The sequence below is a fragment of the Penicillium malachiteum genome, assembly GCF_028827825.1.
Source record: "Penicillium malachiteum strain IBT 17515 chromosome Unknown utg000002l:1.0-8849297.0:1.0-8852440.0, whole genome shotgun sequence".
NCBI lineage: Eukaryota > Fungi > Ascomycota > Eurotiomycetes > Eurotiales > Aspergillaceae > Penicillium > Penicillium malachiteum.
The window spans coordinates 1558531-1583663 of NW_026643095.1; the positions used below are offsets into that span (position 1 = coordinate 1558531).

At 46.9% G+C, this 25133-nt stretch overlaps 7 protein-coding genes across 7 annotated transcripts; 2 read left to right on the forward strand and 5 right to left on the reverse strand.

Annotated features, from left to right (window-relative positions):
• Window positions 1-49: 49 nt before the first annotated feature.
• N7483_003628 (FAD-dependent oxidoreductase) lies at window positions 50-1585 on the reverse strand (the record flags this gene model as incomplete). Its single annotated transcript, XM_057087065.1, has 4 exons — window positions 50-448; window positions 508-878; window positions 938-1206; window positions 1275-1585. The coding sequence occupies 4 exons, from the start codon at window positions 1583-1585 to the stop codon at window positions 50-52; spliced, it is 1350 nt and encodes a 449-aa protein (XP_056946894.1).
• A 689-nt stretch (window positions 1586-2274) lies between these two features.
• N7483_003629 (uncharacterized protein) lies at window positions 2275-4074 on the reverse strand (the record flags this gene model as incomplete). Its single annotated transcript, XM_057087066.1, has 5 exons — window positions 2275-2393; window positions 2619-3016; window positions 3077-3207; window positions 3258-3490; window positions 3657-4074. The coding sequence occupies 5 exons, from the start codon at window positions 4072-4074 to the stop codon at window positions 2275-2277; spliced, it is 1299 nt and encodes a 432-aa protein (XP_056946895.1).
• Window positions 4075-4727: 653 nt separating this feature from the next.
• On the reverse strand, window positions 4728-9245 carry N7483_003630 (ribosome biogenesis protein URB2; the record flags this gene model as incomplete). The annotated part of the gene is made up of 2 exons (XM_057087067.1): window positions 4728-9161; window positions 9228-9245. 2 exons carry the CDS (start codon window positions 9243-9245, stop codon window positions 4728-4730), a joined length of 4452 nt encoding a protein of 1483 aa, XP_056946896.1.
• A 270-nt stretch (window positions 9246-9515) lies between these two features.
• Window positions 9516-10172, forward strand: N7483_003631 (MICOS complex subunit MIC10; the record flags this gene model as incomplete). Its single annotated transcript, XM_057087068.1, has 3 exons — window positions 9516-9590; window positions 9725-9875; window positions 10123-10172. The coding sequence occupies 3 exons, from the start codon at window positions 9516-9518 to the stop codon at window positions 10170-10172; spliced, it is 276 nt and encodes a 91-aa protein (XP_056946897.1).
• A 1089-nt stretch (window positions 10173-11261) lies between these two features.
• Window positions 11262-13353, forward strand: N7483_003632 (nucleobase cation symporter-1 family protein; the record flags this gene model as incomplete). The annotated part of the gene is made up of 5 exons (XM_057087069.1): window positions 11262-11361; window positions 11581-11651; window positions 11716-11965; window positions 12022-12746; window positions 12817-13353. 5 exons carry the CDS (start codon window positions 11262-11264, stop codon window positions 13351-13353), a joined length of 1683 nt encoding a protein of 560 aa, XP_056946898.1.
• A 543-nt stretch (window positions 13354-13896) lies between these two features.
• Window positions 13897-14624, reverse strand: N7483_003633 (PR-1-like protein; the record flags this gene model as incomplete). The annotated part of the gene is made up of 2 exons (XM_057087070.1): window positions 13897-14188; window positions 14239-14624. 2 exons carry the CDS (start codon window positions 14622-14624, stop codon window positions 13897-13899), a joined length of 678 nt encoding a protein of 225 aa, XP_056946899.1.
• Window positions 14625-16674: 2050 nt separating this feature from the next.
• On the reverse strand, window positions 16675-20169 carry N7483_003634 (putative 1-phosphatidylinositol-4,5-bisphosphate phosphodiesterase Plc1; the record flags this gene model as incomplete). The annotated part of the gene is made up of 1 exon (XM_057087071.1): window positions 16675-20169. The coding sequence occupies one exon, from the start codon at window positions 20167-20169 to the stop codon at window positions 16675-16677; it is 3495 nt and encodes a 1164-aa protein (XP_056946900.1).
• Between the last annotated feature and the right edge of the window lie 4964 nt (window positions 20170-25133).

The following is a 25133-nucleotide window of genomic DNA, read 5'->3' on the forward strand; positions in this document are numbered from 1 at the left end:
TAGCGAAATTGGCCAAAGCCCTGGAGCCAGACGCTCGGTAGGTAGTATCTCAGCTGTCCTTTGACTCCGAGTCCTTTGGCTCATTCACCCAGCGAAACTCCTTAGCCCTTGCAGGCACTGGAAGGTTATAGAGACACGCCGCTGGCTCAAATGTTTGATCCCATCTTTGCACCACGGATCCCGGAAGCGTCGCTGGGAACTTATGCAACATTATTTCCTCCAACTCTGGTGTGTCTAACGAATCCATGAGCTGCCGCTGGTGAGAAAGCTCAACCATGCGACTCACTCGATCAAAGCGAGCTTGCTGGTAACCCTCAAAGACACGTTGTATCTCTTCATACGACAAGCGTTCTGTTGTTGAGGAAGATAACGCTGATACCAAGTGATTGGTCAGCGCTGCTGCGTCTTCAACAGCCTGGTTTCCACCTTGGCCAATGATAACAGTCATCTATAGAACTGTTTAGTGAAATTGTATGGGATGGTGAGTCTGATATTTTGATTTCATACCTGGTGAGCCGCGTCTCCAATCATCATCATTCGGCCCGAATGCCATCTCTTGTATGTGTATTCGCGCATTGGGGCCATGAATAGTGGACGTAGTCGGTTGTTGTATAGGTCCGATACAGAGACACCTGGGGCAATTTTATCGTTCCAATGTTCCTTAATCATTTCTTCCTTGTCCTTCTCACCGAAGCGAGGTATTTCGCTACCATGAAATGTCTGACCGAGGTTTTTCATCAAGCCCCAATAGGTACGATTCGCAGGCCCAGTTCCAATAATATAAGAGAACTTTTTGTTGAGTACGTAGTCAAGGGTGGCCTCTGGTAGTCCTTCCATCTTGCCTGATATACCAAACAGGCATGAGTAAGTGGAAGGAACTTCTAGGTAGTCAAGATGATTAGAAGTGCTTTCAAGCCAACAGAAGCTGAAAACTCACCACTTTCTGCTGTGTATTCTTCACCAAGACCCATCTTTGAGGCATGGTGAGCTATCTCTTGCCTGACGCGAGAATGAACCCCATCTGCCCCAACGATGATATCACCACGGTAAACAGATCCATCCGCTGTGGTCACTTCAACTTCGCTGTCTGTCTGTTGAATGACATCGACCTTCTTGTCCACCAAGATTTTCGATTTGTCCTCTATCTGGTCATACATGGCCTGCAATACCGTACCCCGGTCACACCAGAGCGCCATATATCCATACCTATTTGTTATAGTTAGCAAGCCAAACCTTTCGCCATGGAGGATATCAATCAAGTATTCTGGACAAACCTTTCTGAGGCTCTCTTTTGCCATCCTTCTGTATACGACAAGAGTTCTCCGCTGGGGTCTTTGAAGCTGACACTTTCAATAGGGTTTCCTGCCAGATGAACAAGACTCTCATAGCAGCCGAGCTGGTCCAAGATGCGATTTCCATTAGGAAGCATAACGATTCCCGTGCCGGATTTGTTGGAAACGATTTCAGAGTAGGCTTCTAGAAGAACATAATCCAGTCCAACCTTTTCCAGCATTAATGCCAGACTAAGACCTGCAACTCCTCCACCTGAGATAATCACTTTGAAAGGTCGGGTCGTTTGAGTCATGTTGAGCTGGGCCTGAAGGAAGAAATTTTAGGTGCTATTCTTTCTTTCTATCACAATCCTCTTTCTTTTTCAACGACGACTATCCTCCTTTAAATAAGAATTACCAGCGCACGAATAGCTCTTCCGGGCCATATCCGTGAAAGGCTCAAACTCCGAGGCTAATGAGACCGTGACATTCGAAAGTAAAGCAAATAGCCCATTTGTGACGACTCAGAGACCAAGACCTTAGTTAGTGGCTGAAACTTTTAGACAAGTATGAGGCTGGCCCGATGATCTAGGTGGAGTATATCAAAGCCTGATCAATCATATCTGGCGCTGTTTCTTCCAAAAAAGGTTAGCCTCAATATCTCAGCATTGGGGGCTGGTGTAATTGAATGAAAAAATAACGGCCAATCGTTAAGGGCTAAACAATCCTCTAAAGCGGTTAGTCACGAAACCAAGGCCTTACTAGGAGATCCACTCAGACTGAAGAACTTGAAAGGCTGGGTTTTTGCACTAAAAGGACTCGGAGGTCCACGGGTGGGCTAGCGGGGTCTCTGTCCATCGATCAAATACCCAATTTTTGCAGATGGGATCCTGATATCAGGATCCATTTGAGAACAGGTTGATTTAGGCAAAAAAAGCCTTGTCACATTTCTTCCTATCAACAAGCCTTTGCCCGCCCGCTCATCGATTGCACAACATCCATGTTAGAGACCTGGGTAGAATTTCCCACCTCCAGTTAGGATACTATTCCTTTCGATGCTTTGTGCCTTAACCCATATATCTCTTGCAACATCGCCCTTTCTCGGGAAGAAAAGAAAAGTTTCTAAAATTCTCAGCGCCTCACTCCATTCCGAGATACACAAAGAGCCTGCACATTCCCTAAGCCCATGCGCAGCCCACACGAATTCCACACTTCCATGACTTGCAAGGGAACTCATGAAGAAGATCCAAAAAAGAAGACCCGGGGCTGAGCTTTGGAAGTGGTCCAGACATCCATCAAGGCTTCTACGGAGCCTCCGAACAAGATTGACGGTACAAGGCTTCTTACCAAACGACCAGAGACGGGTCACGAAGTAGATGAAGATCGAGAACCGAATGGTTTCTTGGAAAGGATCCAAGCGAATGTTCAAAGGCACTATCAACAGTTGCCGAGCCAGCATTATTAGGAAGTCATTCTCTATTATGCTTGAGAGATTTCCTAGACGAAGGCTTCGCTCATGGTGGGGAATGAGCTTTTGGAGTGACTGAATGATGTCCTTCAATTCAGCAGGTATAGTATCAGTCCAGGGTGAGGTGAAAAATGCCATCCCTAGAATACTAGGAGGTCCGGTCAAATATTCGTCCATCATTGGTGGGGTGAAATTGGCTATGGCTCTTCTTTCCCACTCCGGGGTAGCATAAAAGAGAGCAGGGGAATCGGAAATCATTCCGAGCATAACATCAGCACTGTAGATTATATTAGTATGGAAACGTTTAAACTGTCTTCAGATTGTATGTGGCACATACAAGTGCATGAGGGAGTGTATATCGTGCCAGTGGCTGACAGCACCGGTATCTTCTAACTGCTCTAGCATCGCGACCATCATTTTCAGGCCATTAGCATGTGCCATAGCGGCTTTCAAGTTGCCTTCTGCGGCCTCCAAAACTTAGCTGATAATCCAAAGGTCAGATTCATTCATGGACAAACCTCTAAGCCAAGAAGGAGAGCAACAGTCAAGAGTAGCGCCTCTTTATCTGATCCCAAGCCTCCATTGAATTCCACTTGTAATGACTTGATTGCTTGAGCTCTCATTTTTAAGGAATCCTGCATGAGCTGTTTCACTTCCATTACAGAATCGCTTCTAGGGAGGAGGCTTGCAGCTCTTGATGACGCAGCAGACGCCAGTAGAACCAGCATCAGTGCTGGGAGATCTTTTGATGCTTGAGTGCATAGCGTTGTCATATGCGAAGAGCAGAGTGGGAAACACGCTCTAGATGTATGTACTTCATCTGTTATGTACTAGTATTAGAAAAGTATGCACCTCATTAGGTAGATGGAATGCCCCTTCAGGTTCAAGCCTGATCTCAGCATCGAAGAGAGACACACAGTATTTGAGATAGAAGTCTAAACTGGTACTTGTCGGGATACTGAATGAAGGAAAGGCCACTTGGACACCAATCCCAAAGGCTTGATCAACTTGGACCACCAATCCAGCCTGGTCGCTCTTGCTCTGACGCGTGTCATTAAACTCTCGCTCTTGATCCGTAGCGTAAAGCTTACTTGATTGGGCTGGCAAAGACCGAATGGATGCTCTCAACTTCTCAAGTTGTTTGGCCTTGCGCAGACGATGTCCTTCAGACTTGAGGAATGACTGTGTGCGTCCAAAACTCGCCTCATTTTGTAGCTTTGGGTCTTTCAGGTTCACTGGTACCCACAGGTATTTTTTGGGGGGATGTGGGGGCCGAGACTCATTCCTGCCAACAGTGTTCGGGCTTTGCTGTACATTTTCGATAGATACCATCATGGGCGAATTAGGGACTGGACGTAAATCCTAAGAGGTGGAGATGCGGGATGAAGGAAGATTCGGCGCGAGATTAGTGTGTCAGTGCATTAGTGCATTAGTACATTACGTGGACTAGGGACGAGGCTGGATTCAAGAAGGACTCGTCGGACTACGCTAAGTAATCTAGTGGAATCTCGCACTTCCAAGTTTACCAATTAACCAATGTACCTAGTATAGACTAATATAATAGTAGTAAGCTTTGAGCACGCACTTCGCCCCACTTCCAAGGTTGCTAACAGCTAGACCTAGCCAAGTGCTTTATCAGCCTCGCCGACCTCGGGACAATCCGTCGGGATAATCTGTGCTGAATATTTTGTTGATAATGCCTGTGGTGTTTGAAACTAGACCCGCAGTTGGTAGACGGCTTATTGTGCAGGAGAACATTGAACCACACTATTGGTTTCGAAAACTCGTTTGACGAGTTGTTTATAATTTCAGGATATTCATATGCATTCGGGGATATCATAAGTCCGAGGAGTAAGAAGTGTTGTACAGAAAATGCGATGAAAACCCCTCCAAGTAAAAAAGATAAACACACCATCTATGCGAGATTCAAAAAAAGAAAACAATAGAGAACGGAGCGAAAAAAGACACACAAGGCAGAGAAAATACAATCAAGCCTTATTCCACTTTCCGAACTTGACATAGTCATCATAAAGAGACTTGAAAACAGCCCGACTAGAGACATCGAGCCCGGCGTTCAGTGCACGCAGCGATTCCTTCGACATCACATCCAAGGCCGCATACAAGCCTGGCATCAATGCAGCCTTAACAGCCGGCAACAGGGATCCACGCAAGGAGTATTGCGCGTATTCCATGATGACGTACTGTAGATGCTGACCAGCAATGCGCTTCGCTTTCTTAGTCTCGTCGTTCAAAGCATCACGGGATGCACCGGGCTGAGGCCGGAGCACAGCAGACACAGTGGGATCACTCAGCGTAGTAAGCAGACGAGTGTAGGAAGATGTGTGCGATGCCTCCAGTGGAGCGAGCCAGAAAGGCTGGGAGAGGGAGTTTTGGATGTGAGCAGAGCGGGAGCGTTTGCGTGAGCGCGCGAAAAGGCAACCAAGGAGGCGCTGCATGGCCTTGACGACAAGATGGAAACGACCGTTGACCTTCAAACGCTGGAGACCGAGAACAATACCCATTAGGCGACAGAGACGAGTATAAATTGTCGAGGCATACTCAGGCGAGATACGCGGGCCGACCTTGGAGGCGCAGGTCGCAATGGCGGCCAGGATAGTGTCAATGTTGCATTGCGCGAGGGTGCGGGTGTGTACTCGGAGCAACAATGTGAGGCTCTCTACTGCAAAGCAGAACTGCTCAATTGAGGTACCGTGCACAATGGCATCGGCCAGAGCTGTGCAAAGGAGAGATAATTCGCAGGCAACTTCACTTTCTTTGTCCTCCACTGCTGGCAGTGAGATGATGGCGAGATAGACGACAAGGATTCGGTATGCCGCATTTTGGCCAGTGAAGCCAAGCTCCCGAACTTCACGAATTGCCTGGGTGATTCTGCCAACTGTCATGGAGCGGAAGCGCTCTGTAGTGGCCCGGATAAAAAGCTGCTGGTCTTCCGCATAGAGCGATTGGAGAGTAAGAGTTTCAGCACATCGCAGAACCGGTTCGGTTATGCTATTCTCTGATCCTTTGGTTGCCAAAAGACGACGACGAATCAACCGGGATGGAGCCGAGTCAACTGACATGGCCATATAATGCTCAATCTTTGACAAGAATTTCTCGACTTCAATGTTATTTAATGCCAAATCCTCAAAGTCCTCCAAGGCATCGATGGTCTTGATGAGAGTTACTGTCTCTTCCAACTGATGTTTTCGGCATTGGTCCTTGACAGACTTCATATCCGCGAGCACCAAGTTAAACACATTTTGGCGACAAGTAGCCAGCTCATCTTCAGAGAAAGCCTTGTTCAGTTTGGTGCGATGCACCCAGAGCTCGGATAAGGATAGGCGCAGGAGGAAACAGACCATAGAGTCACGATCAATTTGTCTCAACTTAGAGGCCTGCTTTGAGACTCTTGCAAACAACTTCTTGAATAAACCATCACGATCGTCATTTGAAACCAGCAGCAATTTGGCAATGATAGCACGATGCAGGCTTCGGAATGACTTCATTATTTGAAGGTCAAGTTCAGTGCCTTGAAGAGTGATAGCTCGGGCTGTAGTCCAAATTGGCTCCCAGTCACTAGTCACATTCGCATCACACTTAGGCATGGCTGCCAACTTAGCCATCATAGTCAAGACCCCGGCAGTGACTTCCGAAGTGGTATCCTGCGGGACGAGAACATCCTGAAGCTTGTTCAGGAGAGAGGTTCTCAGACCACGAGTGATGAGGGGGGTTGGAATTCTCTGCAAGCTCTCGATGTACAATCGACGATCCGAAGAGTCTTGTTCGATATTCTTGTTAAGAAGGAGGGCAACATCGGGCACAAGACATGGTACATTGAGCAGATACTCGTGGCATACAATGCTTGCCCATGCTTGCAAGAACCGGGCGTCATCTGCCACGGCCTCCAGAGGTAATGATGATGAATGGTACTGAGCAGCGGCCAAGGAAAGAAGGTGCTGGAAGAGGCGTGATCGGTCTTCACTCGCGATAAGCTCCCAGACATCTGGTACCCTGACAAGTGCCAGTATATAAGCCAGGGCAAGAATAGTTGGAGAATTCAAGGTGTCTACCCGTCCATTCCAGGGGCCTTCCATCGATTTTTGGGCATCTTCACGAGAAATAGAAGTGACGAGGCTTATGATGTCCTTTGAAAGGGCAATGAAGGCATCACGCTGTTCCTCGCTCGGCTGTCCTTTGATGGAAACCAAGGCAAACCTGTATGCCTCCCAAGACTCTAGTGAGGCAAGAGGTGCCTTGGTCAGGTTCTTGTGGTTGCGATGAATTCTCTTGGAAGCGGCCACGATTAGAGATCGTGCCGTCTGGGTGACAGAATTGTCGGGTGCGTGCAAGTTATTTCGTAGAACATTTCGCACAAATCGCCATAAGCGCCAACGCCAATGAATACTTTGCTTCGAGGAGAGAGTAGCTTCTATCACATCGAAAAACTGCGCCAAGGTCTTCTCAGCATTGATGAAATCCCATGACCTTCCGCGAGAGCTGGCTTCAACGACCACAAACTTTGCGTACGACTCCGGCAAATCCGAAATTTTGCCATCGTCAGCTCTAATCTCAACCGCGGTAGCTTGAATAAAGGTTGATAAGGTTGTCCCAATAAGAGAGGTACGTATAACCTCGCTATATGCGTTGCATAAGTCATCGTCTTCCCAAACGGAAAACAATGGCAAAGTGCCATTCTGGGCTCGGGCTTTTTCTAAAATGACAAGCTGGCTTTGCCATACCTCCAAGAAAGTAGGCAAGTCTCTGGCAGTTGCAAACCCTCGCAATAAGGGCAGTACGATGTCATGTTTAATGACTTGATACGTTTCAGATGAGTTGGCAGCATCGTGACGCCACTGAAGCATGATCTTGTCTAGCAAGGCGTCTAAAAATTTGCGAGTGTCCCGCAATCCCGAATTGGGTAAGAAGACATCAACACCAAGGCTAATCACCAAGGCGGTGATGGCCCACTCAACCTGCTCTAAGCCTTCCTCAAGAAGACCAGTATAACGTGCGTGTGTGAGGACGGTGTGGAGGGATAAGCCGACATTCCGTTCGAGAGCTACTCGAAGGAGCTGCTCCAGTACTGAAACAAACCGAGGAGTAAAGTTATCGGGCTCATCGTCCTTTGCAGTAGAGTAAGCCAGCTCAGCCACTGCAACGAAGAGAGTTTCCAACCAAGGAGCTTCGCGAGTCTGCCTTCTGAAGTCATCTCTTGGGACAGCTCGGACGGCATTATCGAACAGCTCCGGGAGAAGCTCAATGGACCGCCAAAGTGAATGAAAGGGCACATTAGAGCCGTCAGATCCACCCTGAATGCTAGATTGCTCGCGAATGATTGGTCGAAGTGCATCTGTCACCGGCTTGACTGCGCTCCAATCGGGCTCGTCGTGTGAGTAATCAATTCCAGATCCACCTCGTTCAAAGAAATCTGTGCGCACGGGAAGCAGCACATGAAGAGCAATGATTCGCTCTATCGCATGGAGTAGATAAGCCCTTTCATCGGTATCAAGGTTGATATTCCGCAGACAAAATTGCAATCGGAGGGCGTGGGACAAACAAGAGTTCGCAAAACATTCGTTGCTTGTCTTGTTGTCTGTGTCATCGCGGCAAAAAGATCTCGACTCCCATAGCTCCAACATAGCTGGGAATACATACACCAAATGTTGGACGTCGGTGGTTCTGCCGGCTTGAGTAAATTGGGCGGTGGCTATGGCGGCCAGTTGGAATGCCCTACCAAGTGACAAAGCGACTGCGTCGGGATCTCCTCGTAAGACCAATTTAAGATGAGAGTTTGCAACCTCGTCGGTTCCGATAGTTCGTTGAGCCAATGTTACAACCCCGTGCAAACAATCCAGTACACGAATGAATGTAAGGAAGCATGATGCGGGGTCCTGTGGCGGACTATCAATATCCATAGCATCCGGATCGTTCTCTGCGCTGTCTCTCTTCCGTTTGATTCCCTGAATCCCAGTTTGTTCATCTTGGATAGAGGAGCCAGACAGCGTATGACTAGATTCCGAACCGAAGCTCGAAATCGATAACCCACTGCCTACTGTCGCATAGATGTCGGTCTCCAAATCGGCAATCGTCTCGCACATTGTAGGCAAAAACTTGTTGTCCTTCAAAATCGCCGCCAAATTCTTCGGTGAAATCAGATCGATAAGCTGTCGCAGAAGCAAAAACGAAGAAGGGTCCACTCGATAGTTCTTCCCGGCTCGTAGTTTTTTCAACAACCATCGTAGCACCCACTCCTCCTTCGGAGTAGCTTTACTTTGAATGTTCTCATCCCGGTGAGTCTCCGGATGACTCCCACACAGCGATAGGTCCAATCCGAGAATTTGTGCCGCTTCGTGAAGTTGAGTACTCGGAGAAGCGCTGCCTTTTTCGAGGCGGAGGAGCGCCTCTTGCGATGAACGCGGGCGCTGAAAACCCACACCATTAGCTTAGAAGATAAAGGAAATACAAGAATCCACAAATTTCAAGCTTACCTCCACGAGTAAAGGCATCGTGGAAAACCAGAGCGATAGTCGACAAGAGGGGTTTCGAATTACTCAAGAAGCAAAAAAGCGATACCCAACGGGAAAAAAAAACCGCGGTGAAACTCCCGACCGCCTTTGACCCGAACTTCCTCGTCAACTCCCGGCTCCTTGCACTCTTCTTAATTCGACCCCATCTACTCTCCTTTTTGCCTCCATATTAATTCTACGTAAGCTATGGGATTGATTGCGACTATTATTATACCGTGCTAACACCTATGCTCCTCCAGATCCGTCACAATGGCTGATTCCAGCGAGTCCCGGCCGGTCGCGCGGGCCACCAAGCCCGTCAGTGAAGCTCTGCTCAACGAGAAGGTATAGATTTCTGCCCGACAAACATGCATCCTATGCAATTATTTCAATATTTACTGCACAAGGGGAAATTGCGGTGTATCCGAAGCTTCAACATTGAATACCATTGGCTAATATATGATCGACAAATAACATAGTGGGACCGTGCCATTTCCTCCATGATCATCAAGTCTTCCCTCGGCCTTTCTTTCGGTGTTGTCTTCTCAGTGCTCCTCTTCAAGCGTAGAGCTTGGCCCGCTTGGGTTGGTCTTGGTTTCGGTGCTGGTCGTGCCTGGGAGGAGGCTGACTGTATGTTTACCTCTACCCAGCTTTGTTGTTTTTTTCTTCCATTCAGTTTCCCTTCAATGGACTGGAGCTGTCAGCTGTTGAGATGATGGGTATTATCTCCTTCGGATTCCGATTGGGATATTGCTCAGCATCCGAACCCTTGCCATAAGTTCGACAACGATTGAAATTGGCGGTGGCATTGACAGCTTCAGTCCTGAGAAGCTTGCACCCTTACCTTTCTCTCCAGATTAGCTAACTGATCATCTAGCTTCCTTCCGTCGCGGTGATTCCCCCATCACTCAGGCTCTGCGCCGATAAATTAGTGCCATGGATATCAATATCCACAGGTGTACGATATTCTGTACAGAAGGCGGGAGATCGGTACCGGGGTTGGCTAGAGAGAAATAAAAAAAATCCTAGATCGGTTTCCAGTATTCTGGTTCAACAGTTCATGTGTCTCCAGCAGTATTGAGAGCCCTTTTTTTTTCTTCTCAAATGTTCTTGGTCTTTTCAGCCTTATTTTGTTGTTCAATGGAATTGATCTTCCAACGTGATGCAGGTGGTGTTCCCGGAGAGTGTAGATATATCCGTAGAAAAACTTGGATTGATTCAATCTAGAGTCGGATATGGGATGATCAGGAACTGAATCTCGGAATGAATTAATTGATTTTCGTTTTCCAGAATATTTTTTTAGTACAAACTCTTATTCATCCATATCTATTCCAATGTTGATGGACGTGAGAGTAAGCTATCTGCACAGCACGTGACTCCACCAAGATTAAACCCATTACTCGATGGCATCGAGTCACCATAAAATCCACTTTTACGCCAATCTCTTAGCCCTTTTCTCATATTCCTTTCCCCCATGATTAGATACCGATTCTAACCAATCACCGAGAGACTTCGCTGCTTGCGGAGAAAGTGGAGTTCCCGTATGCACCCGCTTATCATTGATAACGTCTTGTCTTACTCGACCAACTCAAGCAATCAGAGTAATGGAAAATGATAGGCGGCGCCCATGGTGGCCATTTGGTGCTCAAACCCCCTGCCACAGGTCAACCTGGGGAATGATATCGCTCATGGCGGATCCAAGCTTATGCTGATCATCCCGATGGACCAGTAGCAGAATACTGTTATCGCACCATGGCTGTGGGCAAGGATGCGACACAGGATCCGGACATCCATGCTCGGATGATGATATCGTCTTTTTCCACGGGACTCGTTATATCATAGCTGGATATTCTCCTTTCAAACGACCTCGAACTCGCCATAAATTTCATCCTTTTTCAAATATATTTACTTGATTCCTTTTATAACTTGCTACCCCAGGTTCCCGTCCTGGGTTGCGACTCTTTTTTGTCTTGTTCCTTTCTTGATTTTAGCATTGCTGAAGCGCAATTTGACATCATGGAAAAGTTACATTGGGTTCTTGATAAATTGACCGTTCATCATGAACCGGGTCTTACCAATGCTGAGTTGATGTTAACGAATGATGATTTGCGACCAGGTAAGAAATAGCCTGTTGGATTTTAGTGCGACTGGTGTTCAAGTTACACTCTACTTTTGAAGATACTTCAAGTTGGCGCCTTGCCATTATTTATTCTATCCCACATGTGCATATTTACTATGGGACTTTCCCTTGCGGTCGCCAATATTCTTGTCAACCCAAGCTTCTGCGGTTTTTCGTGAGCAAATTGAGCTAATCGACCTTTTTCTTTTCCTCTAGTTGAGCCTGAACGCCGCCGATGGAGCTGGTTGAACTATGTTGCATTTTGGATTGCCGATTCACTAAATATTGTGAGTCTACGAGCGCTTGGGATGATATTGAAATGATAAAATATATCTAACCTCGGATATCCAGAATACATGGATGATCTCATCATCAATGATCGTCGCTGGTCTTTCATGGTGGCAGGCATGGATTTGTGTCTGGATTGGATATTTTATCGCAGCGGGTTTTGTCTGCTTGACCGGTCGCATCGGTGCTGTCTATCACACTTCGTTCCCAGTCACAGTCCGAGCATCCTTTGGAATTTGGGGTTCGTTCTGGCCAATTATTAATCGTGTTGTGATGGCTATCATCTGGTATGGAGTGCAAGGTTACATTGGAGGTATGAGATTGTCTTTTTTTAAATGATGCAAAGCCACTTTCTAATATCTTTACTAGGCGAGTGTGTGACTGTGATGATATCAGCCATCTGGCCCAGCTATCGAAACCTACCTAACACAATGTCTCCTGGTGCTGGCGTCACAACCCAGGGCTTCGTCAGTTTCCTTCTCTTTTGGCTTGGATCCCTTCCAGCATTGTGGTTCCCTGTCCACCAGATTCGTCATTTGTTCACTGTCAAGGCGTACTACTCGCCCATTGCTGCAATTGCATTCTTTGCCTGGGCCATCTCCAGAGCTCACGGCATTGGACCGATCATCCACCAGCCCAACACTATTCACGGAAGTGCATTGGCTTGGCAAATTGTCAAGGGTATCATGTCATGCATTGGCAACTTCGCCGCTCTCATCATGAACGACCCTGACTTTTCTCGATTCGCCCGCAAGCCTAAGGATGCCCTGTGGTCCCAGCTTCTCACGATTCCCATCGGTTTTGGCATTACCTCGTTCATTGGTATTATTGTGACTTCATCTGCATCCGTCATCTATGGAACAGAGGTGTGGAGTCCTCTTACTTTGCTAGACATGTTTTTGGATGGCGCCAGCTCTGGTCAGCGCTTCGGCATTTTCATCATCGCTCTTGGCTTTACATTGGCCCAGCTTGGAACCAACATTTGCGCCAATTCAGTCTCTGCTGGAACAGATTTGACTGCGTTATTACCCCGATACCTGAACATTCGACGTGGAAGTTACATCTGTGCCGCTATCAGTTTGGCGATGTGCCCGGTATGTCTTCCATAACTTGCCTTGTTACAAACTAAGAGCCTTGGAATAAAGTATCTAACAAAATACACAGTGGAATCTCGTTGCATCTTCTAATCAATTCACCGACTACCTCTCCGCATACTCGCTATTCCTCTCTGCCATCGCAGGACCCATGATTGCCGATTACTATATTGTTCGTCGCGGCTACCTAGACATCAAAGCACTGTACAGCGCCAGCAAAACAGACCCATACTACTACACCTATGGTTTCTCTTGGCGTGCGTACGCCTCATACTTTTCCGGAATTTTAATGAACATTGTCGGCTTCGTCGGTGAAGTCGGGGGTCCCGAGGTTCCAATGGGCGCACAGTACATCTACAACATCAACTATTTCTCCGGTGTCATTGTATCGGGCGGCATGTACTGGCTTCTTTGCACTGTTTTCCCGATACCAGCCACCAGTGATACATGGAATGAGGTGGATATTGATGAGATCGAAGACTTTGCCGTTGCATACGGAGAGGAGATCGATGTGGAGCACGTTACTGGTTATAATGGACGACGATCAATTTCTCCGTCGGATGATCAAAAAGGGCCAAGCGCTGCCAGCTCTCCTAAGAAGCTTTGATTTTTATACCACTTTACAGGCTTTGGGCGTTTTATGAATTTTGTTTGGGATTGTTGATTTAGTACATTAATGTTGAGGATTGATACGGATACCCTCATTACACGAGTCCATGGACAGCATGCCATGTGGCAAGAGCTGGACTCGGTATATAAGTCGAGATACTTTTTCGACAAGCTTGATGATTAGATGATATTTGAATTTTATTACTTTCAGACCTGAAGTACCCATGTTAGGGGCTTCCGACATGTATTGACTACAACTTGAAGCAAGTTCTATCCGATTTATAATGGGTAGTAGTGGGAGGTAGAGGGTGTTTAGTATGAAGTTCAAATTTCAGAAAAGTAAAGGCCAATTCAAGCGCAGTCGAAAATACTAGTAGTCACAAAACTTGGAATCAACAATTAATGTTTCCACCATTTACCAAGAATCATGCGTGATAAAATCCGAGTTATCTCCTACATAAGGATTCCCAATAGGTCTCAAGACATTTTGGGCATATTGCCCACCCCAATTTCCTAAGAAAATAAAAGTCAGTACCACTTTTCAACCAAACATTTGAAGCCACAAGGTATACGCACCGGGTGGATAATAGTTACAGACAGTATACCACATTCCCAAAGGTTCATCCCTACAATCAATAGTCGCACACCCTACGGTCTTCGTTCCTTTCCAAACGACTTGTGTAAAATGTCCAGTGACCGGGCCACCAGGAGGGTTGGCCTGCCCGTAGGAAGACGCGTAGTATCCCTCCTCATTGTTGTACCATAAGCCAGAGATATGTTGAGAAATAGTTGCGTCTGGGGCGCTGGCAGCTAGGTTTTGACCGAAGCCAGAACTAGAGTGGAGTTAGTAGCTTGATCATGGACTTGCAGGATTGAGACTTACGTGTTATGCTGGAAAATGCATTTTGTTGCCCAGTAATAGGCTGCACCTGATAGAGTGTCATTCCACACTAGGTTCGACACTGTGTGGTTGACTCGGTGAATGTTATGACTGTACAGAACTTTGTCTTCGTACGAGCCTCCCCAGGGATAAGTTGGCAAGGCTAAGTCAGCTGAGTAAATGGATGTCTTGGTAGATGTGGAGAAGGTAGATGGGGTTGAAGATGAGGAAGAGGTAATAGTCGTGGTGTCTGATGGAGTATCAGCTGTCGATAGGACCGATGGCTCTATAGATATGGCTGAGGCTTCAGCCCGGTACTCAGTACTAACGGAGGCGAGCTCAGCAACGGTGATAAAGGTGGTTCCACCGTGTTGATGCGCCCAAACCATGCATGACAGCAGGAAGAGAACCGGGAGAAAACGCTTTATGTTAAAGAAACGCATATTGAGGTGTCTAGTAGACAATAATAGCACGGGAGAAAAGGGTGAAGAAATAAGATAAAAGCCCAATTTCTGATGGCTTGATTAAGGAGGTTGAAAAAAGGGAATAGTAGGAGACTAATGGAAACTTTCTCTGGGTTCAAGGAAGATGAATAGGTCTAAAATTCAAGTGGTTCTCTTCCTGAACCTGCCTAGCCTTGATTTCGGTCTTCAAGATCAAGAAAGTCTCCGCTACTAATTTGGCAAACTTGGAAAAGAATTGTCCCTAATTGGTATGGTAGGGTAAGTCCATTATTTTGCACCAGATTTCTCGAATCTTTTTTATACTAGAAATTCGACTCGGAATGAGCGGAACATTTTACGACAGTGGGAATTGCTCCGAGTCTTCTTTTCCACTCTTCACAGTCAATTATAGATGAATTTTTTGAATGGATGATCAAGAGCTCTATTCGTTTCTTTATTATTTACAAAAGACGGAAAGGAACATTCTTCCCATCAGACAAAACTGGATTTCAAGTTTCAATAATCTCTGGGTCTACGATCAGATAAACTATCTAAGGCTAACTAAAACTAGATAAGTTCAACATCACTTACCACGGATCAAAAAAAGCTAAATTTGAGCTTAAACAAATGCGGTCTATGGAAATTATCCTATTGCATAATATAAGCCCGAGCTGAAAAGGATTCAAGCGTATCTACTAGTACAGCATTGAGCATCCGCGATCATATTGGGCCATTCTTCACGCCAGTGATCCCAAATTCATCGGGTTCCATTTGTCAAGTCAAGCCACAAACTGAAGACTCTTGGGATGAAATACAGATTTCGGCTCATTTCTGTGCTTGCTGTATGACACCCACGTACTTCCAAGGATGTGATGCTACTCGAGGTACTACCTCATAGCCGAGATTATTTTCTTGAAATTCCAAACATAATTTCTTACAAGGACTCGGAGTAATGGAACCAGGACGAAATTGCTTCAAGTTGTCATGCTGGTATAGTCTGATGAAAATTTGACCATGAAAATTGTTCAGGTGACTATCTGAGCAATCCGTTACAAAATTCTAAATGAACATTGCCAGGTGAACTTCAAGCTCAAAGCGATGCACACCTCCAGGGCTGCAGGCGTCCGCCCCAGGCGACCCACTGCCAAGGTGCCACTGGCAGTACACTAGTAGTGTCATTATGATCTATTGAATGCTAGGTGATTTTATTTTGGACAAATGATGTAGTACTTGGGAGTTAAAGAAGGACAGTAGGTGATATATAGTTATATTCTGCACCTATCTGAGACTAGATATTGCAAGTCCCTTATAGTACCCAGTATCTCCGTTTCATAGAACAGAGGACATGATAAAAGTGAATGAATATAAGTCAAAAGTGGGATTAAAAGGAGTCCCTGAGATAAACAGAAAACAAAAGCAAAAAAAGCAAAAAACCATACAAGATACGGCGCCTCGATTCCCATGTTCGAATCGATATGAAATGCTAATGGAATTCAGATCCCCATGACCCGATTCAATGCCGTAAAATGCCAAATGTGAACGATGTGATTCGATGGATGCTCCGGTGAACCAGCCACGATGTCTTTCCCAGTGTTTGACTCCCACAAATGCGATGGTTGAAGTGGCTGTTCCGCCGAAACCGTGAAAACCAGATAAGATTCCCATGCCCGAAAATGAGACGCAAAAAAAGACACAGACAAAGAAGAACATGAAAATACCCTGTCAAGATAAAAAGAAAAAAAGGCCTTCCAGAGCTGATACAAAAATGATGAATGGTACACACACAACAGGCAAAACAGGGGGGGTATCGCTGTGACAGGGTAATAGCAACAGTAACAAAACTTCTGGTGATAATAGTAACAGGTAGAGATGAGGGGATATCATCCAATGCAGGAGAGTGTCTGGAGTGTATGTAGAGGATGTTGAGGTGGAGAAAGGGAGGAGTAGTTGGCCTGAGAAGTCAGGAGCGAAGTTTGTGTGGAGGAGTGCCCCGTTGTTAAGGCACAAAGGATGAGGTGGATGTAGTAGATATGGTCGGTGTAAGAATTGGAGAGCCATCTCTGTCCTCCGGACTGGTAGGATCACTCCGATCTTGAGATTGATCCTTCTCGCGGTCGGTAGATGAGGAACGTTTGAAGACAGTCTGTCCGATCTGACGTAGAATACCCATGCGCTCAGCACGAAGTTCTTCCAAGTCCAGACGTTGAACAGGAATAGGTTCCTCCTTGGAGATCCGGCAGAACAAGGTTGAGAACAGGTACTGATCGCCCTTGCCATCGTACAATGGAAGGTATCGGTAACCCTGGGACAAACTGGTAAGCTTGGCAGTAAAAGTAGCCAACTGCACACTGTTGTTGTTGCCCGCACTGCGACCATCCAAAGAGCTCCAGACAGTCCAGCGCACAAACACCAAGTCGGGATATTTGGTCTCCAGAGACAGCTTGAAGCGATCGTTGAAAACGGGGCTATAACCATTGCTCTGCTCGATCTTCGTGCGACGGCGATGCGGAAATCCGATGCCAGACATTCCATTGCGCGCAGAAGCATCCATGCCACCTTCACCAAATGCTAAGCTCTGACCACGGTCATCAGCGCTGAAGATCTCCATCTCGACGTAAGGATTGATGTTATCTTCAGGGCCGATTGTGCGAGGTCGGGGAAGCTGCTGAGCAGAGATGACATCGACAGAGAATCGAACCAGTCTCCTTTCTGTCTTGCGCTTCTGGTTTCCGTTGTCAGGAGCAGGCAGTCGAAGGCTTTCAGGCTTAAGGATATAGCCAGTGCGGTCAGTTCCAGCGGCAAACATGGCTTGGTTCATTTGCATCCCGATATCGTAGGTCTGCCAATTCAAAGCCGCCATCTGAACACCACGGCGCCAGAACTTGTTTGGATCGAAGTTAGACGAGCGGAGTCGGAAGCCGGAAGGGTATACTCTGGTCAGGTATTTCTGATTGTGTGTTTCCAGCGCAACTTTGTTGTCATGATTCTGACAGATGCTTTCGAATGATCGCTCGGCGAAAGAGTAAATGTGGTTATACTTGCGGCTCTCTGGGGAACTAAAGCTGTGCCACTTGTAGCCACGAGTGTAGACACCGAGATCAGAAAGAGGCTTTGTGATCTTGCTCTTTTGACGCCGCTTCTTTTTCTTTTCGCTGTGAATGGACGGCATCGCACTATCGCTGTCTTCGGTTGCACTGCTCATGCTTGTTGCTGTGAGTGAACGTCTGTCTTGAGAGATTAAGGGTCCAATGCCATCCACCGCACCGCCTGCAATTGTTGGTGGGCTTGAGAAAGACGGAAGTCCACTCAGGGAATCCATTGGGGGTGTTGGGCGAACAAATGGAGAGCTGGAGCTTCGCTTACGACCATGGGTGCCAACAGTGCTGATAGAATCAACGCGAGGATCATTGTGAGTTTCATCACATGTCTTGACTTTGACCAGGATACGGCCCTTAAGCTCTTCAGGCGACGGAAGAACGAAGTAGTTGGTCATCAAAGGCTCCTGGACAAGTTGTTCTTTGAAAGTTTCCTTCATAATCTTAACCATGGCCAGCTGTTGCTCTGGATTGCAGTGCACCTCTAAAGAAAGGATGAGAGGGAAGTCGCATGAGATGAAAGCATAGCGATTGATCACAGTAATACAGTCGGCAAACAGCACACTGGTAGTCATGGTACGTCCGTGAGACACGATTGGACGTCCATCAGCACCATCCCAGCAGTCAATCTCCACACATCGGCAGCCCTGCTGGAGAGCACTGATGTAAGCCTCTGTGCTAGAAGCTCCAGCAACCTGGCGGCCGAGCAAGTATGTATTGTGAGAACTGGAGATAAAATACTCGTTCAATGGTCTGTCAAAACGCGATTGAGGAGCGCGAGATGCATATATACCGTTACTTGAACAAGTGAGATAAGAAGCAAATGTGTCAAGGTTCATTCGCGGTTCTGGTGGACAAATCTCTGACGCATCAGAGCCCCGAGCCCTGGACTTGCGAACGAACTTGTCAAACAAGGCAATCCAGTGAGCACGATCGGAGTCCACATCCTCCTTCTGCACATCGCGAAGAAAATCAAGGAATTCATCCTGAGTCATGCCGTTTTTCAGTTCCGCAGAGCCACTTTTGTAGACTTCCTTGACATCTTTGCGTTCCTTAAGGCGTGCAAGGAAGTCTTTGAACTCTGTATAGTTCAGTTTGCCACTGCGTCCCGCATCTGCCTTGGTAAATTGTGCTCGGAGCATATTCTTGGAACAATTGATGTGCAAGCTGCGGCAAACACTCTCGACTGCGGAAAAGTCAAGACATTGTTCCTCTCCAGCTCGGAAGCCCTGTGGGAACAGCCGTGACATTTCACGTTGCCAGTGAGCCTGAATCACAGTCTCGCTTTGTGCAGAAGCAGCCATGCCAGCCATAAGACCAATACGGTAACGAGCAATGTGCTCTAAAGTGGTGGTCCATAATTCAAGGACACGGTCATTGGGTGCGATAAGGTGGAGAGTCTTGACTGCTCGACCCTTGAAACGATCGACGTCCGCAATCACAATGGTAAACCAGCGGCGTTCCATATCTTCAGGAACCTGATGTTCCTCGCGGTAGTTCCTCGCATCAGCACCAACGCGGATTTCCTTGATATCGTCGATATAGAACCGTTTCGCAGGATTAGAAAGATCCCAGAAGACCTTGGCAGCATCCAAATCCAGGAAGAATCGGACCTGCTTACGGCGCTTCTTGGTGACCTTTGTCAAGATTGTTCCACGCTGCAGCGCGGAGTCCACTTTGGGTGCAATGACGGCAATAGCAGCTGGAGGAGTCGACATAGTACCCGCACTGATATCACGAGCAGAAGACATTCGACTTTCGCTGCGCAAGCTTGACGGTTCGGAGCCAGCCCATGGACCCAAAGCATCCAAAGCTTCACTGACATCATCTTCGTTGCTTGAGTCCAAAGCATTGTCTCGAACAGGTTGAGGACCAGTCTTGCTGTCACTGCGCCGGCGCATTATAACAGGACCGGAGCTCCTGTCTCGTTTGTCATTCTGGGAGGCAGACTGTCTTCTTCGGGTAAGTTTGTTGGCTGCACCGCGGGAGATGCGGCGCATCAAGCCAGCCCCCTTGGAGCTTGGTGCTGTCCAATCATTGGAATTGGCAGAGTTTGTGTTGCTAGGAATTGCCATCATGGACTCACCAAGCTCCAAAGGAGCTGGAATTTGTAGAGAATATTCAAAGTTTCGACCGCGTGGACCCTCGCTGGGTGGTTGTAGAGGAGTACCGGCAGGAGTGAAGCCATTCGGTGTGCCCGGCGCAGGGTAGGCAGATGCGGGAGTGGATGTCGGAGATGAGGTGAATGACGGTGCGCCAGAGTGCGTCGACCCCGATGGCAACGAAGTAACGACATGATGTAAAGAGTTGGATCGGGGGAGAGAGGTAGTAAGCTTTAGGCTAGCTTGGGTTTCTGCATCAAAAGACGGCGGTGAGGTCGCTGTAGTGTAGGCCATGATGACTGTTTGTTGTGACGCGACAGCGCAGCTGTCGACCAGAGTGTGAACGGGGTTTCTTTTCTTTGACCTTCAACCACACCAATTTTTGAGTCGCCTGGACTTTGAATTGGGTACTTGGTATCAGGGTAGGGGACCAGCCAGCCTTTAAAAAAGAAGTCGCCAAAGCTAAGCTTGGAAATGAATCCGAGCCAAGGAAATAAAAAAATAAAAAGCAAAAAAAAAAAGAATAGCCGGACACAGTAAGAAAGTAAGATATGATGGTTCAGCCACGTTCCTCAGCAGAGAGATCCTGTTCTTGAACTCTGCATCTTGACCTGGCTGGATTTCAATTCGGAGAGCCCTGCCGGAGAGCGCCTCACGGGGAAAAGCCGACAGAATCAAGAAAAGTGGTGACGGATAACGAACGGGCACAGGTCCCTGATAACAATTGCAGAGGGCACCGGCCCCGTGCAACGGTCGATCTCTCAGACGAAAAGGGAATGGGACAAAAAAAAGCAAAGACGGAAAAGAGCTCGACCGACGCTAACCACGACAGACGTCACCCCAGGCGAAGGAGGGGATCAGACTTGGGGTGTGATCTTCGAGGCCAAGGTTCCGGTCCGAAGCTGTGCCTGTCTTATTTGGGGGCGCCAGCTGAATCCCTGTAATATCCTAACGATAACCAATGCGACCCCTCTTTCTGTCGATCTGCCGGGCTTGCGTGGGGAAAGCTGTGCTGCACGCAAGAGGGGTGAACGGTTGCGATATGAACCAATTGATCGCGCAACGGACGAACCAGGGAGGGGCAATGGACCGTGTGCTCGTAGAGGAGGGTTGACCACGCAAGACACAGGTTGCGCATATGCGGGTTAAATCCCGGCGATCAAGAAGAGCCCCAAGAGAGAAGTAGTCGCGTGTTCGGAAGGTGGTGCGTGAGCTGTATGGCGAGAAAAAAAAAATTTAACAAAAAAATAGATTTTTTGCCAGGGATGATGACCTACTTTCGTAGTAGCTCGACTTTTCGATTGGATAGCGATTTGAAGCTAGCAATGCAACCGGTTATGGGAGCAGCCGTGCTAGAGGAGGAGAGTACTTTTTTTCCACTCTCTTTCTATGCGGCGCAAGTTGAGGGCGAATGCGATTGGGGAAAGCGGGTATTGCGACACTGCCAACGCAGTCACTGCAGGACGTCGAAAGAGGAAACGCAAGATAATCGGCGAAGGGGCCGAGCTGAGTTGAATTGCTGATGTTGGATTTTGGTTTCGGTCTGGTTTTCGGGATTTTATACGAAATCTTTTTTTTTTTTTGGTCTCAAAATAATTGGAGGTGGGAGGGTGAGGTGATCCCGGGTTCTGCACGGTTACGTGGTAGTAACCAAGGGTATACGCGCGGTGGGAACTTCTGCAGTTGTGGAGATAATGAGCAACCAAGAAAGAAACTGGACAAGTCCAGCGTTATCCTGGAAATATGAGAGTGATCAGGAGATTGAAGAAGGGGGTGTCAGGAACAAGGGAAAAATAATTGAAATCCATGATTCGATCCCAGTGATTCCGCTTGGAATTGAAGCTGGAGTGGGTACGGAGTACTGGTACTTACCGTGAGTACGAGACGTATGAGGTGTACACAGGGGTATTGTATCACCGGTGGGTCAGTAATACAGAAACCGTATTTAATTTCCAAGGTTTCAAAATTGTTCAAGTTCCAAAATAGCTGTTTCCGGTGATATACCCACTAAAGTAGTAGGTATATTGCAATATGTGATCTCTCTCAGGGGATATAGGAGATATGAGATGGAAATAGTTTGGAATATAAAAGTAGAAACTGGAAAAAGAAAAAAAAAGAATTCCAATATATGCCTGACAGGTGGGTGCTTTCCTCCTCTTCTATCTATAGCCTAGGATGAGGCTTATAAATGCATCAGAGAAATAAAACCAGTATATTAGGCGCAGGGATTAAACTGGGGGCGAAGATTAAGAAAAAGAAAAGAATCTAAAGAGCACGGGAGCAAACAAATAAATAGTCTATGCGCCGGAGGTATACAATGAACAACTCATAGTAACGGCCTAAGGTTGATAATCAAAATAATCCAAGCCATTTACTATTTATTTTATTTTATTTTCAAATAATTAGGTACCCAGGTACAGTACGACTCTGCAAAGTGCCCCAACCCACCCTTCAAAAAATTGATCCTATCATACTGTAGTGAACCCAGCTTGGGTAGGAGATGGGATGACGATGTGGAATGACTATACGCCAAAACCAACCCCGGTAGATCTCAATGCATGGGTTCCATTGGCCGATCCCTACGATTCCTGGGGAATGTTATCGGTCAAACGGGGGGCCGATCAGTGTTTCAGATACGTTGAAAAGCAAAAGAAAAATTCTTTAAAAAAGAATCCAAGTTGCCAGCACAATGACGACTTCCCGCCGAAGGAGACAAGGGGCAACCTTTCTATGAAGTACTTTCAGGTGCTATGTCTGATGCCCAGTTGTACTTGTCGGAGAGAGGCATACAGAATAAAAAAGAATTGTCAAAAAAAGGGATAGACGGTATCACCGGAGGATTTCTGTACTAAGTGGATCGGATCCCTTATGGACATTCTACTTTGTTTCTTCCATTCAGACTTCCATAGTCTGAACACTACGCTTACCGGGCTCCAGTTCCCCCACATTTAACATGTTTTTCAGTCATTGTAAATTAGTATGGAGTACAGAGTACATAGTGAGATTTACTTTTTGTAATTTTCTCTATTTTCTTTTTTTTACTCCGTCCACGGGTACCTTTTGACTTCATTTCTTCAATGTTACTTGTGAGACCATCCCCTAGCTCCATATCTCCAATGTCTCCATATCCTATACTCCATACAATAGTGGAATACCATACCGTGTGGCCCACATCGCCGTCATGTTGTACCTTGATGTATGGCACCGACACAGTGGTCCCTGGGGGAAGAGTATGCGGAGCCCTCGGATTCTTGCCTCTGCGTTTTGATCTCGGAGGCCTTCATAACTTGAATGAACCTTGCCATCCCTTTCTAATTTTATCTCTTTTTTTTATTGTTTATTTTATTTTATTTACAGGATTTTTATCTTATCATCATGACAATAGGTGAGGTTTCTGTTCAACTTTCGGGCCCCTATCTCTGCCCAACAGGCTACCACGGATGATACAGGAGAAAGAAATCCATGAAGGGTGTGTGCCACAGGTCGATCACGATGCACATCATTATTCCCTCCTATTCGACCAAGACTACTAGTAAGTGGGGAAAATGGGAAAGAAAAGGAGGGGCCAAGTGGTCCGACAAGTCCTACCCTGCTTGGCTTGGGGGAGATTTGCAGGACAAAGAGTATAATGATAGAAAGAGACATACACCGTCATTTTCTCGGGACCGAAAGTGACCAAAGAAAACAAGAACAAGAATTTCGTGCTTGAAGAACCATGTGAGGCTGGAGAGTGGCAGTGAAACGGTTGGGCGGTGCATATGGAGCTTGGTGGATCCCCGCATTGTACCGGCGAGAGCCTGATCGTCGGGTATTTCGAAGCCCGTTCTTTGACGAACCGTCTTAGTGGAGGAGACTTCCAAGGTTGATTTTAGTCTGTATTTATTTATTTACAATGTTTATTTTTTTGTCTCTTTTGTATTTCTGATTCTCCCTTTTTGGTTCTTATGTGGAGTTATCAAGATTATTCTTTAGTTAACCTTGACCGCATAGATTCAAAAAATGAGCGGTCTGTACTCCTGTAGTCATTTGAAACCTACAAGCGCCTTTTCAATGTAGGAACATCGGGGTCTATTTCCTACTAGTTGACCTCGATGCACTTCTATTAATCACATGAGGAAGATCATACATTTGACCCGTACCTGCGGTCCTGCTGCACCATGAGCAACATTACACGTCGATTAGTGATTAGTGAGACTAAGCACGATCCCGAAATGCGTCAAAGTCAAGCCGCGCTATGCACCCTTTTCTGATAGCGGCGTATACAGTGCGCGCGGGGTTCAACCCCGCGCTACGGGATTCGATGCGCTGGCCAAGGGATGCCTCATTCCCTGATTTCGAACATTAACTTATTCTCATTTCGAATTTCTGCATCTGTCCTTTGTCTCTTGCATCCCGCTTTACCGCTTTGCCCAGGTGAAGAGGTCATCACGCTCATAATGGGTCCGTCTCGATGACCCGTCATTGATCTGATCCTCGCTGCGGGCTCCATTGTAAGGCGAAATTACCTAGCGCGACCAGCCAGCAGGGAATCAATCTGTGCCAATCGTTATCCCTCGGCCTAGCACACGTTGACATTATGACACCCGGGAAACGCCCGAGCTACGCGGTCCCTCGGAAGAAGACGCGACTCCAGGATGATGTCTCCAAACGAGGGAACACGATTCGCTATGATTCTTCTTTCTTTTTTTGTTATTTCTTTCCCCCCTCGTTTTCCTCTATTATCAAGGCTGCTCCTGCCGAGGAATATGACGATGATGACTCATGGATTGGCGTTTCGTAAACCATAACATCCACCTTTTTCGTTTGGGGGTCATCATAGATCCGTGCGCTATCATAGACAAGCGGTTGTGGCGGCTTGACTATCCCGGTCGATAAGATCAGGAGATAAAATGGATTGATGTCTTGACGGTGCAGATGCGATACAACGCCACGTTATCAGGGAAGCATCATGACATCTCGTCATCTTTGCAATTTCCAAATTTGTCGACCAGTTAGAATAGGTGGCCCCGAGCACCTGGACAGGGATGATCTGAATATGCGGCCATCGGGCAATGTTTAATCTCGCGTGCTCGCGTTGAGGTCAGAGCTTTTTTCAGACCGCTTCCCAATTGTCTGTTTGTAGTTCAGTTACTTCAGTATGTATAGCGGGGCTCGTGGGCAAAAAAAAAACAACCGAGGCGACAATCATGAAGATCACGGGAAAAGAGGGGTCTGGGTTTAATTGAGAACTACGAAGTACGAGATAATAATCTCCTTTT